This window comes from Bufo bufo, chromosome 1 (assembly GCF_905171765.1).
Source record: "Bufo bufo chromosome 1, aBufBuf1.1, whole genome shotgun sequence".
Taxonomy (NCBI): domain Eukaryota; kingdom Metazoa; phylum Chordata; class Amphibia; order Anura; family Bufonidae; genus Bufo; species Bufo bufo.
In genome coordinates this window covers 236,364,764-236,378,754 of record NC_053389.1, presented here as the reverse complement: position 1 = coordinate 236,378,754, position 13,991 = coordinate 236,364,764, and the positions used below count along the sequence as shown (strand labels likewise).

At 43.8% G+C, this 13,991-nt stretch overlaps 2 protein-coding genes across 2 annotated transcripts in view; one reads left to right on the top strand and one right to left on the bottom strand.

Moving 5' to 3' along the window:
• The window catches only part of LOC121005009 (inositol 1,4,5-triphosphate receptor associated 2-like), an 88,243-nt gene extending 84,517 nt beyond the window's left edge, over nt 1-3,726 (top strand). Inside the window, exons 36-39 of the mRNA XM_040437502.1 lie at nt 698-753; nt 908-1,006; nt 1,844-1,945; nt 3,171-3,726. Coding sequence (XP_040293436.1) covers nt 698-753; nt 908-1,006; nt 1,844-1,945; nt 3,171-3,414 — 501 coding nt within the window. The 3' untranslated portion in view covers nt 3,415-3,726. The remainder of the gene's footprint in view (nt 1-697; nt 754-907; nt 1,007-1,843; nt 1,946-3,170) is intronic.
• The window catches only part of DNAI7 (dynein axonemal intermediate chain 7), a 28,989-nt gene continuing 18,448 nt past the window's right edge, over nt 3,451-13,991 (bottom strand). The window contains exons 10-15 of the mRNA XM_040437489.1: nt 13,656-13,822; nt 9,468-9,654; nt 8,603-8,817; nt 4,849-5,013; nt 4,435-4,548; nt 3,451-4,020 (exon numbers count right to left, since the gene is read on the bottom strand). Of these exons, the coding sequence (XP_040293423.1) occupies nt 3,751-4,020; nt 4,435-4,548; nt 4,849-5,013; nt 8,603-8,817; nt 9,468-9,654; nt 13,656-13,822 (1,118 nt within the window). The 3' untranslated portion in view covers nt 3,451-3,750. The remainder of the gene's footprint in view (nt 4,021-4,434; nt 4,549-4,848; nt 5,014-8,602; nt 8,818-9,467; nt 9,655-13,655; nt 13,823-13,991) is intronic.

Below are 13,991 nucleotides of genomic sequence, written 5' to 3'. Positions count from 1 at the left end.
TAAATAAAACTTAAAGGGTTTCTCACAGTTGACCTTTATCACCTTCCATAGGATGCATTCTGAACTAAAGCAATCCGTTCAGTATGCATTAGGATGTCCCTTGTACAGTATTTGACCGGACAAAATACAGCAGCATGCTGCGGTATTTTTTCCGGCCAAAATCCCGGAACAATACTGCACTTGCCAGATCCGGCATTAATTTCCATTGAAATGTATTAATGCCGGATCTGGTAACAAGTGTTCCCGGATTCGGTTTTCTGGTCTGCGCATGCGCAGTTCATTCTAGCTTTGAAAAAATGTATTACCGGCTCCGTTATTCCGGAAAGACTAATCCGGTATTTCAGTGGAAAAGTCTAACGGATCCATATCCGGAAAAAAAAAGATATCAGTTTGCATACGGATTTCCGGATCCGGCCGGCAGTTCCGGCAAAGGAAATGCCTGCCGGATTCTTCTAACCCAAGTGTGAAAGTAGCCTTCGGTTTATTTACTAGAAACAGTGCAGCGTGTGGGATCTTATAGAAAAAGTTGTATCTGGTGACTCTGCCTAGAGCATCATCTAGTGACATCATGAAGTGCTATATATTTGGCATGATCTGGTTTTTGATGCCTCCTACCAGGTTTTCACTTTTTGGTAAGGATTTAATTTTGTGCCACAGTCCAAGATTCTAAAATATTTCTTACCTCCCCCCCACTTAGGACTTATTTGGAGAGAAACCTGACGGAAAATTACAGCACAGAAGATCAAACAGCTGGTGAGGGAGTCATCTACGTGTTAATCAACTGGACTAATATGGATTTTCCTTTGGCCTCCACTACAGGAATTCTTATTGTAGTGGAAAACTGTCAGTAGGGAGATTTACTTGCTTAGGGCCCTTTTAAATAAATCATGACGCTTGTGTCCTCCAGGAAGCTGGTGGGATCCAGACAGAACGAGAACCGCCCAACACTGCAGCGCTTTGTGGACAATTGCACCCGGCCAGAGCCAAGCGAGGACATCATAAAGGAGTAAGTAGGGACTCCTGCCCATCGCATCCCATAGCCGTCTGATGGCCCAGCCCTGTACAGCCTTACTCCTGCAGTTAAAGGGGTATTCCGGTTACATTGTTATCCCCTTTCCACAGGATAGGGGATAACTATTAGAACGGTGGGAGTACTACCGCTGGGACCCACACTGATCACAAGAATGGGGGCCCCGTATCCTCTGCAGCCGCCGGTTCAGCATGCATGTAGCCACGTCATTCATTTCGTAGATGGTGGAATACAGCGCTCGGTTATCTCCGGAATTCCCATAGAAATGGAGGGCCGCACACATCTGACTGGACACTCCATTCATTTCAGGGGGTACAGTGCCCCCGTTCTTGTGATCGATGGGAGTCCCACCGCTGTGGATAGTGGAATACCCCTTTAAATACTGATTTATACTGAAACCAGATTGGGGGAAGTTAGCTACTTTCTTTCTCTTGTGCCAATACTCTTTCCACCATTTCATCATCCTAATAGACACAAACATTTGGTCACTGGTTCACAGACCAATTCAGTCATGTCCCACGGACAGTGAGAGGGACAGATCTGTTATTGCCAGAGACAGCTGACCGAAAACACAACTCCATGAGAGCGAATATATCTGCCAATGGTAGGTGATGTGATCATGTGACAGGCCGGCTGTCTCTGCCCATGAGGAATATGTTGGATCAGATTTGGAAGCCAGTCCATGCGACTTTCGGTATGACTGCCCTGCCAATATTTTCACTGTGGTAGTATAATAATGATTTGATCGGAGGGTTTCACTTCACCCAGTCTCCTGACCTCAGCTGTAACCACAATCTGTTGTACATGACCTAGGGATGAGCCGAGCACGGCACTGGTGGAAGATGCAAAAGAAGAGCTAGTCCGAAAATATAGCTACATCCAGAAAACCCTCCCGCCAACAAAGGCCAACTCTACGTAAGTTTGTGATTTTAAAGTTTAAGTTATGAAGTGAAATTGACAAAGGTGCATGTATACTTATAGATGCAGCTTTGGATGTGACCAGAGTATAATTCTGATTCCGGCAGCACTAAAGACTTAGCAGTGATCCCATAAGGCACAGCTCTAAGCTGCAATACACTGTAGGAACTTTTCTCTCTGTATAGCACCAGGCGTAGACGCTGCAGCTGCTACATTGTAGATCGTCAGAGGATCAACCAGTGTGCTGCTTAGAGATGTGATCAAACAGGAAATTTAAATACTGTGCAGCATAAAAACCTAGGTTATACAGTTGTGTTCAAAATAATAGCAGTCAGACATCACTAACCTGATCAATCACTGTTTTTGGTAGAAATGATATTTCTACATGGCAAATAATTTACTAGCAGGTGTAGTAAAGTAATAGAAATCCAACAGACCCAACAATCATGACATGCATGCTGATGATTCTGTGTAATTGAATCACTAATTGAAAGGGGCATGTTCAAAATAATAGCAGTGTGGAGTTCAATGAGTGAGATCATTCATTCTTTGAAAAACAGGTGGCAATGATTGCCCTTATTTAAGGAAGGAAGGCAGCAAATGTTGTACATGCTGGTTATAGAGCATTTCTCTCTGAAATTCTGAGGAAAATGGGTCGTTCCGGACATTGTACAGAAGAACAGCGTACCTTGATTAAAAAATTTATTGGAGAGGGGAAAACATATAAAGAAGTGCAGAAAACAATAAGCTGCTCAGCTAAAATGATCGCAAATGCTTTAAAATGGCAACCAAAACCTGAAAGATGTGGAAGAAAGCGAAAAACTACCATTCGAATGGATAGAAGAGTAGCCAAAATGGCAAGGACTCGGCCAACAATCAGCTCCAGGAAGTTCAAAGAAGGTCTAAAGTTACCTGTGAGTATTGTTACAAAGACGCCTACGTGAAGCCAAGCTATCTGCAAGAAGCCCCCGCAAAGTCCCACTGTTGAAAAAAAGACATGTGCTGAAGAAGTTACAATTTGCCAAACAGCACATTGACTGACCTAAAGAGACATTTTGTGGACTGATGAAAGTAAGATTGTTCTTTTTGCGTCTAGTGGCCGGAGACAGATAATGATATCTGATTTTAGAAGCCGGTATAACATTTTTCTCTATTTAATTTCTTTATATTTTTACACTTTTTGTATATTGAGTGCAGTCATTGCAGCTTCTTGTATTTGCAGTTACAGTAAAGTTCTGTCCTGGACGTCAGACCTGAAACGATCCATCAAAAGCATCAACAAGCCTGTGGTAATCTCAGTCCTGGCCATCTTCCTGCTCGTCACGCTGCTTAGCTTCCTCGTGGGCCTTTCCTTCTACAAACCTGCCGATGGTGCTCCTGTGGGAACTGGCACTTCATGGACTTCAGTCCAGCAGCTACTGTGGCCCTACACTGGTCTCCACCACAATGCGCCCCCTCCAGTATGAAGCACAAACAAGACAGAACTTTTATTTTATTTTTTGCTTTCCTAGTTTCCAGCGCTGAGGTTTTGTACAGTAGTGTGAGGATATCGGGTAACGTGGCTATAATATAATTTAAACCTATGTATATATTTATATATATATATATATATATATATATATATATATTTTATTACAGGCAATTGCAGGTTCTCAAGGGGGTACAACCTGTTCTGTAGAGCAGATCTCCAGGACCTGAAATATTTCAAGAGATTATATTTTCTTAGATTTTGTCCCCTCCTGTCCGGAGCGGTTTTTATGTGCCTGAATGTGGTTGGTTGTGGTATTTATTCAATAAAGTCTTTAGGAGTATGTCAGCACTCTAGTCCCATTCAGCAGCTCGTAGACGCAGTCTATGAAGAGGTGGTCGGAGCGCTGCAGCCTCTCGGTGGCCTCGGGGCTGCAGTAATCTCTGATCATGTGATAGAGAGTGGTGTGGAACTCGCTGCCGTCGTAAAGCTCCTCAGAAAAGGTGTCGCTGGATTCTGAGATCTTGAGGCGTTGGGTCCTCTGTGTGTTCAGTAGGTACAGGGACCAGTCATCCTCGTTGTGAAATCCAGAGCTTTCTTTCACCTGAAAGGTAACAGACTTTACATTAAGCAGTAGAAAATAGATTTAGACAAATCAATGTTTTTTTTTTGTTTGCTGTCCCGGCCTGCGGAAGAAGCAAGCTCCCCCAACATCCCCCCCTTCCCCCATCTAACCCGGCCCTGATAATCTCGCGGGTGTACTGATGCTTCGAGTAGCAGCCGAAGGACGAAGGCTCTGCCTCCGGCGCTACCTCTATTGTTGGAACCTTGCATTGTGCACACCTCTCTTACTCCTCTTGGAAATGTGTAAATAGGTGTTAAAATTTGCTTTGTCAAAGGGGTGTGTCCCTACAGTCTGACACTCGCCATTGCCTGGTCAGAGTGCAGGGCACGCCCCATTGATAATGTCCTGTTATTAATTTATTCACAAATTGCTCAGGCCATGCTCGCTCTGCACCTTCACAATGATCTCCTCGTAGCTGCAGTTATGGTTCCATTTGCTCCACCCGAAGGTAAATGAAGGTGACAGAAGAGCCATTTCCTGGTATGCCATTTTTTCCGCTTGCTCATTCTGCCAAAAAAACAAAAACAAAAATGAAGATTACAGAATAAAGTTATAAAATACAGAGATGCACGATTCAGCCGTATCTGACAATGCTGCGTCTGCCTCATTACCAGCCAGCTCCATATTGGTGAAAAATATCAGAATGTTAGTTTGAGGGAAGATGTTTCCATCTGTAACATCAGATTAAGAAACTACATAGAAGGTTAATATGAAAATATATAGAGGCAGTTCTACCTCCCAATCAACAACTCTGGGAGTATGTGAGGTCATTATGTGTCAGTAGAAGTGCTTGACTTTTGTTGCTACCTTTTTATTGACGCTGACGTATTTCCCAGAATCCTCTTCAGGGAAGACGTTCAGTCCAACTCTTTTCATTGCAGCTTTGAGACACAGAGGAGTCATCCACCTCCCGATGATGTGGGATAGGTCACCATCAATGCTAGACACGGCCGCCAGTCGGCATTGCTCCTCCTGCACCATACAGATAGTTAATACAGAGCTAGCCTGAAACTTCAGAGAACTGGTCGAAGATGCCCGCACTCTGTCATGAATTGCCACAGTTATGTTATGCGGTCTTAGAACTAGAGGCAAATACAGGTGAAGCATTTGTTTTTTGTTTTTTTTATGTTGGTGAGGCCTAAAACCGTATTGTTAAACTGTGTGCAGCTTTTAACTTGCAGTTCTCAGGCTAGTTATGTGTATGGACACCCTTAAAAAAAATTGCCACCAAAGGTGTACATAGCCTTTATTATAGCATTGAACTCATTTTGAGCTAAAACATTTTTTTTCAACCGGTCTTTATTAAAAATGATGAGCCGTTTTCCCTGCACAGCTTTGAGTTTATCTACTAGCAGAATCTGTATTTTATCTCTGCTCTTTCAGGCAGGGAGCTGATGGGCTCCTTATTTCTGACCTTTTATAAACACTCATTAAAGAGGACCTTTCATCCGTTTTGACATAGGCTAATTATGGTATCACCTTGTAGGACGGCCCCCGCTGATGCCATGGGTGTGTATGTGTGTGTGTGTATATATATATATATATTTTAGTTTGAAAAATAAAAAAATATATATTTATTATTAATAATAATAATAATAATAATAATAATAATAATAATAATAATAATAATAATTATATATTTTTTTATTTTTCAAACTAAAATATATATATATATATATATATATATATATATATATATATATATATACATACCCCCACATACCCCCATGGCATCAGCGGGGGCCGTCCTACAAGGTAATACCATAATTAGCCTATGTCAAAACGGATGAAAGGTCTGATAAGAATGTGGCTTAAATAAGTCTTAATGACCTTTTAGTAATTTACAGATAAGGGTTATTAGATAACTGGCAGAAAGTGTAAGTACCATTCGCACAGCTATAAAAAAAAAAAAAAAAAAAGTTAAAGGGTTTCTGTCACCAGATTTAACCCTATTAAGCTAGCTGACATTAGCGATGTGCTAATGTCGGCTAAACCGAACTAGCCTATTCCTAATTTTATCCATGCCTCCGTTACGGCAGAAATCTAACTTTTTATAATATGCTAATTAGCCTCTAGGATCGGGGGGGGGGGGGGCGTTTTTCCTGCTCCTAGAGCAGGCATCCTCAAACTGCGGCCCTCCAGCTGTTGCAAAACTACAACTCCCAACATGCCCGAACAGCCTACAGGTATCAGCCTACAGCAGGGCATTGTGGGAGTTGTAGTTTTACAACAGCTGGAGGGCCGCAGTTTGAGGATGCCTGTCCTAGAGGCTTTGTTCTCCCACCTTTTGTCGCCTCCCTCCAAGTCCTGATTGACAGGGCCAGGCAGCGCTCACATCTGTCTGCCAGCCCTGTGCTCTGGTGAAATCTTGTGCCATTCATCATTCGGCGCAGGCGTGGTGTGGGAAAGACGCTCGCAGGCTGCCAGCTTCCTCACCGCGCCTGTGCCGAATACTGAATGGTGTGAGATTTTACCAGAGCACAGGGCTGGCAATCAGGACTTGGAGGGAGGCGACAAAGGTGGGAGAACGGAGCCTCTACGAGCAGGAGCAACGCCTCCCCCTGCTCCTAGAGGCTAATTAGCATATTATAAAAGTTGGATTTCTGCCGTAACGGGGGCATAGATAAAAGTAGGAATAGGCTAGTTGGGTTTAGCTGACATTAGTGATGTGCTAATGTCAGCTAGCTTAAGAGGGTTAAATCTGGTGACAGAATCCCTTAACTTTTTGTGACAGAGCAGCTCAATATTTTTAATAAAGACCAATTAAAAAAATGAGTAAAATGCACTCTAACAAAAATTGTCCCCGAAGGCCTACATAGCCTTTAAAGGGGTTATTCTGGAAAAGATAAGGCCTCTTGCACACGAACGTTGTGCATTAGGAACCGCAATTCCCCAATGCACAGGCAATGTCTGTGCGGCGGCCGGGACAGATCGAGACCCATTCAACTTGAATAGATCCATCTGCACTGCAAAAAAATTAGATTAAGTTCTATTTTTTTGGGGGGTGTGGAGGCCCGGACAAACACCACAGAAGCACTCTGTAGTGCTCCCGTGGGCTTCCGATTCTGCATCTCCGTGATTGCGGGCCCATTCAAGTGAATGGATCTGCATCAGTAATGCGGCGTGCACATGGGCTGGTGCAATGTTGATGTGCAAGAGCCCTAATGATGTATCCTAAGGTCATCATTTATCACAATGGTGGGGGTCCGAGTCCCGGCATCCCCGACGATCGGCTGTTTCAGGGAGCCATGCTTGGTATTGCAGCTCTGCCCCATTGATATTGAGGATAGGTTAACAATATTCTTTTGTGGATAACCCCTTAAAGGTCTTCTAAATTTTTCTTGCACCTCGCTAATTTAAAAATCTATGACTGCTACATTTCAAAGGTCTGTGTCCAATTTTACATAAATAGTTTAACTGTACACTGGAAAGTTCTACATAGACTTTTACTAATGAGTGCACCTTGATCAAATTGTGCCAAAATTTGGTGCATCCAGGTTTAGATAAAATATTAGAGCCTAACCAGAAAAGGGGTGTGGGCTTTTGTGCTAAAATTGTGCCACCATTCTGGTGTAAAATTCTGTTCTAAGGTAAGCCAACCAATGCCATGCCAGATTTGTCATCCAGCCTGAGCTGTAATGAATCTGGTGCAGGTCTATAGACACCATCTCTCTATTCTATAGCATTAATACATCTGCCATGTTGTGTTTCAGTTCTTCCCCAGTTTTCAAGATTCTTGCTTGAATATCCTTGTTTACATCCAGAGGTTAAAAATCCATCCCACCCGAGTCCTGCTCACTCATCTGGGGGTTACAATGGATGGAGTACAAATAGAATTTCCTAGACTGGATAGAGTTGTAGCAAATCCTCAGCTCTGAAAAGTCAGGATGAGGAGTGGAGTGTAAATGAGGATTGTGGTGTGACACTAACAAAAAGGGGGACACTTATCATTCCACTACACCGGTTTACTGGCAAATTTTCAAAATGTGGTGCGGACTACACTTGCGCAAAGATTTGTGGCCTTTACATTCTGCTTGCTACTTTTCCAAAAAACGGGGTGAGGGCCAGGCATAACTGTCCCAGCACATTTATTCTAAGCTATGACCGGAAACTGGCATTGGTTATACCTTAAATTTAAACTAGTGCTCTTAGTCTATGACCCCTGCTTAAAGAGGACCTGTCACCACAAAATTCAATGCAATCTGAAAGCGCCATGTTATAGAGCAGGAGGAGCTGAGCAGATTGATATACAGTATATTTTTTGTGGGAAAAGATTCAATATGACCTGTGATTTATACATTTATATCTCTGCTCTTTTCCACCACCTGCGAACAGCTATCGGTACAGGGCGGAGGGGTTATCAGTGATGGCAGTGAGCGTATAACAGCTCCCTCCTGTACCGATAGCTGTTCACAGGTGGTGATAAAATGTAAAGCTATAAATGTATGTTACAGGTTTTACTGAATCTTTTTTCCATAAAAATATATATTTCCTTCTGCTCTATAACATGCTTCCTGCAGTTTGCATTTTTTCGGTGACTTGGTCCTGTCTAACGCTTTACCTTGATTTCTATCTGGATGTCTGTGAGGGCGGAGGCGATCGTTAATGACACCTCATTTACGCCTTTGGGGGTCAGTTCCCATGACTCATATGGCATGTGCAGGTGGGATTCCTGGATCAGGGTGAAGGTGTAGAAGGCGTCCATTTTGAACGTCAGCTCCCGCAATTCTGGATTGTAGTTTTTGTCTGTGATTGCATCGGTTTTCCAGTTCCTGCCTAAAACACATAAAAATTGAGTTTAACTGATAAGCAGGACATGAAAATAATGCCAGAGGTGGTGCAATTCAAGTAAGGAGGGAAAAGAGGAAGTGCCACTATAGCAAGATGGCTGCCAATAGCTGAAGAATTACTCTAACAGACCTACTAATGTCAGTGAGAAATGTTAACGCATTATAACTATTATATATATTTTTTTACATTTAGTACTTTTTTTTTCCTTTCTCTACATAAGTCTACTTTCACACTCGCGTTTTGGCTTTCTGTTTGTGAGATCCGTTCAGGGCTCTCAAGTGGTCCAAAACGGATCAGTTTGCATTCTGAATGGAAAAGGATCTGCTCAGAATGCATCAGTTCCGTCTCCATTCCGCTCTGGAGGCTGCTTGCAGCGTTTTGGTGTCCGTCTGATGAAACTGAGCTAAATGGATCCGTCCAAACACACAATGTAAGTCAATGGGGACGGATCAGTTTTCACTGGCACAATAGAAAACCGATCCGTCTTGGCTATGTTAAAGATGATGCAAACGGATCTGTTCTGAACGGATGCAGAGGGTTGCATTATCTGAACGGATCTGTCCATGATGGATCTGCACGAAACGCGAGTGTGAAAGTAGCCTAAAAACTGTCTGGAGTAGTTTATGGTACGTTACTTTCTGTGTCCCATCGAGCCACCTGAGGTTCTTCAAAGAAGATCACGTTACTAGGAACTTTAAAGGAAACTCCAACTGGGGGAGAGTTCAGAGCCTCCATGTCCTTCTCCTGCAGTGACGCCCCCAGACTGGTAGAGAGGTACGAATCCTGAGGGTAGGGGAATTTCTGCAGACCACCTGCCAGTAGCTGCAGAGAACAGAGGAAAAGAAATCAGCACAGAGCATAGGCATGGAGCAGGGAACTACTGCAAAGCCCAGTATAAGGGTCCCTTTCACACACAGTTTGGTCCATATAGTGTTTTACCACCTGGTATTTTTAATGGCAATTATTTGCATGTCTAGATGTTTTAAACTTTTTTTTTTTTGGAGGAAAGTATATAACGCCATAATGTCACTTCCTCTGTAGAGCTGTATGGGCTTAAAAAGCATTATTAAAAACACATTACACATATGTTTCTTTAAAAAAATAAAAATAAATCCACAATACACTAAATAATGAGTGCAGCTCTGGAGTATGAGGCTGCCTTAACGCAGCAGATTTCGTTGCAAATTGTTCTGCAACTGAAAATCAGTTCCATCCATTTGAATGGGGCAGCACTCCTATGGATTTCTGCAGGCCCCATACAGGTTAATGGAACAGATTTTCAGTCGTGGAAACTTCTGCAACATGTGAAGGTACCCTAAGGCCTCCTGCACCCCGTTGCTGTATTAGGGACCGCAATACACTGGTGCCGTTCTGCGGGCATTCCGCATCACCAATGCGGACCCATTCACTTCAATGGGTCCGCAAATCCGGAGATGTGGAATGGTGCGGGACGGAAGAACGGAACCCTACGTGAGCACTATGGAGTGCTTCCGTGGGGTTTCGTCCCCTACTTCCGTTCCGCAAAAAGATAGGACATGTCCTATCTTTTTGCGGAATGGCTGGGTCGCGGACCCATTAAAGTGAATGGGTCCGCAATCCGCTGCCCCACGGACTGTGTACGTGCACTGCGGCCCGTAGAACGACCATGGGGCGCACACGTTCGTGTGCAGGAGGCCTAAGGCTATCTTCACACGTTGCATATTTTTGTGCCGAAGAAACACTGTGTAAGGGCTCACTCACACGACCGTGGTTTAGTTTTGTATCTGAACCGCAAAACACGGCACGGTCGTGTAAACCAGCCCTAATACTGTATTAGCAAAGTGAATGAGATTTGCCAAATCTCATGTACACTGTCTATGGTTTGTAATCCGCAGTATGTCAAGTGTTTCTGCAGATTTTTAGTGCACATTTCAACCTTTGCAATTTAAATGGTGAGACCAGGAAAAATCACAACAAAATCCGCAAGTAGCAGATGTGGATTTTAGTGCAGGTTTGGTAACAGAGAAATACACACCTGTGTGCAGGCAGCCTAAGGCCCCTTTCACACGGGCGAGTATTCTGCGCGGATGCAATGCGTGAGTTGAACGCATTGCACCCGCGCTGAATACCGACCCATTCATTTCTATGGGTCTGTGCACACGAGCGGTGATTTTCACGCATCACTTGTGCGTTGCGTGAAAATCGCGGCATGTTCTATATTCAGCGTTTTTCACCGAACGCAGGCCCCATAGAAGTGAATGGGGTTGCGTGAAAATTGCAAGCATCCGCAAGCAAGTGCGGATGTGGTGCGATTTTTCACACACGGTTGCTAGGTGATGATCGGGATGGGGACCCGATCATTATTATTTTCCCTTATAACATGGTTATAAGGGAAAATAATAGCATTCTGAATACAAGTAAAATAGCGCTGGAGGGGTTAAAAAAAAAATATATAAATTTAACTCGCCTTAATCCACGTGGATTAAGGTGAGTTAAAAAATTTTTTTTAACCCCTCCAGCCCTATTTTACTAAGCATTCTGTATTCAGAATGCTATTATTTTCCCTTATAGCCATGTTATAAGGGGAAATAATACAATCTACAGAACACCGATCCCAAGCCCGAACTTCTGTGAAGACGTTTGGGTTTGGGTACCAAACATGCGTGATTTTTCTCACACGAGTGCAAAATGCATTACAATGTTTTGCACTCGCGCGGAAAAATCGCGCATGTTCCCGTAACGCACGTGTGAAACCGGCCTAAGGCCTTCTTTCACACGAGCGTGATGGATTGGCTCCGGTTGCCTTCAGTGAAACTCGCACTATTTTGCAAGCAAGTTCAGTCAGTTTTGTCTGCCATTTCGTTCAGTTCAGTTTTTTCCGTGCAGGTGCAATGCGTTTTTTACGCACGTGATAAAAAACGGAAGGTTTACAAACAACATCTCTTAGCAACCATCAGTGAAAAACGCATCGCACCCGCACTTGCTTGCGGATGCAATGGGTTTTTCACGCAGCCCTATTCACTTCTATGGGGCCAGGGCTGCGTGAAAAACGCAGAATATAGAACATGCTGCGATTTTCAACTGATGCGTGAAAAACAACGCTCATGTACACAGACCCATTGAAATGAGTGGTTCAGGATTCAGTGAGGGTGCTATGCGTTCACGTCACGCATCGCACCCGAGCGGAAAACTCGCTCGTGTGAAAGGGGCCTAAGGCCTCGTCCTCACTTCAGTGTCATGTCCGTGTATCATCCGTGAAGGATCCATGAGTCAGTTTTTTCCTTGTGTGTGTCATCCATAATTCACGGAAGTTGCTCAGCTGAAAATTAATTTCAAGAGCATTTTCTATCTGTCTAATGTGAAAAACGGATGCCATCCATGTGTTTTTACAGACCCATAGACTTCAATGAGTGCGCTTGGTCTGCATCACTGATCAAAATAGTGCATGTATCAGTGATTTTTTATTTTTTTTGTACTGACCCATGGTCTGTACAAAAAATACTGAAATGTGAACAGACACATTTAAAGCAATTGGTACTTGTGCTGACCGAACACGTCTGTGAAAAACAGAAGTGTGGACAAGGCCTAAGAGTAGGTTCAGACGGAGGCATTAATTCCGCGCTGAAACCTGCTTCCAAAATCTTAAATGTGAACCTAACCTAAGGATGCCTTCAGATGTCGTGAGAAAAATCTGCCAGAAAATATGCAGGTGCGGATTTTGTTGCAGATTCCATCCCCTATTGAAATAAATGGAGACATTCTGCTTAAGAAAAAGCAGCGACACATTATTTATACTGCACAATATAGGGCCGGGATTGACAATTGTACACCATAAAATAAAAGGAGGAGGTATTTATGCTGTGTATTTTTTGGCGGATGAACATCAGCATTTTGGTCAGTGATTATCACCAGTGATTTTAAGCCAAACCCAGGTGCGGCTCTAAACACAGAACAGGTGCAGCTCTTTCCCTTATATCTTAAGTCTGTGGAGGCCCTAATCCTGGTTTTGGTTCAAAATCATTGACCAAACACTGACGTGTGAATAAGTGCTAATTCAGGATTAGTACAAGATAAGTAATGTAATCTATGTGCACTGTGGCCCAGATTTACTAATGTATCTGTGCCACAAATACGTCTAAAAGGTGGCTCAATTTGGCACATCTAGGGTTTCTACCCTTTTTCCCCCCGAAATGCTTGACAAGAGGGTGGGGCCTAGGATGTTTCAAGGTAAACCAACCAATAGTTGGTATAGTCAGAGAAAAATGTCCGTCTCTGCACCACATTTATCATGCAGCCTGAGCCCCCGTGATAGATCTGCTGCAGGTCTAGACCGCCGGTCTAAGCTCACGCCATCTTTAGGATTAGTAAATCTGGGACAGTGTGTACTTGCAGAATAGTGAGTGCAGCTGTGAAGTATAATATGTGTGCTCTCTACCTGTGTAATACATATTTAGGCCTCCTGCACACGACCGTAGGTGTCCCGCTGCCGTATTGCGGACCTGCAATACACGGGCACCGTTCCGTGTGTATTCCGCATCACAGCTGCGGACTCATTCACTTCAATGGGTCTGCAAATCCGGAGATGCAGCACGGAACGAAACCCCACAGAAGCACTACAGAGTGCTGCCGTGGGGTTTCGTCCCGTACTTCCGTTCCGCAAAAAGATAGATAGGACATGTTCTTTTTGCGGAATGTGAATGGGTCCGTGATCCGCTGCAGCTGCCCCATGGTCGATATTCGTGCATTGCTGCCTGCATTTTGCGGATCACAGCACGGTCATGGGGCCTTAATAGCAGTAATCCACGCTGCTCCAGGTTAATGTGGTCATCACTTGTCCTCCTCACCTGCACCATGCTCCAGCTGTTCACCTGCTTACACTGTGGTGGCAGAACAAGGACATCGAAATAATAAACTCCTCCCAGACTTGTGAACTGACACAAATCTACGACATCTTCGTCCTCCAGCAGTTCCTCATCTTGGGCCTCGCTCAGTAATGAAGTTTGAGAATGACCTGAATAACACATAGTGAAATTCCTTTATTCCCGATTGTTCATTTTTTCACAAGAAATCTAACACTTAGGCCTCTTGCCCATGACCGTATGCCCTCCGAGATATACGGTCAGTGAGCTCCCGTGCGCACAATCCATGCCGCTCCGGGACATATGGCCCGTTGACAGACC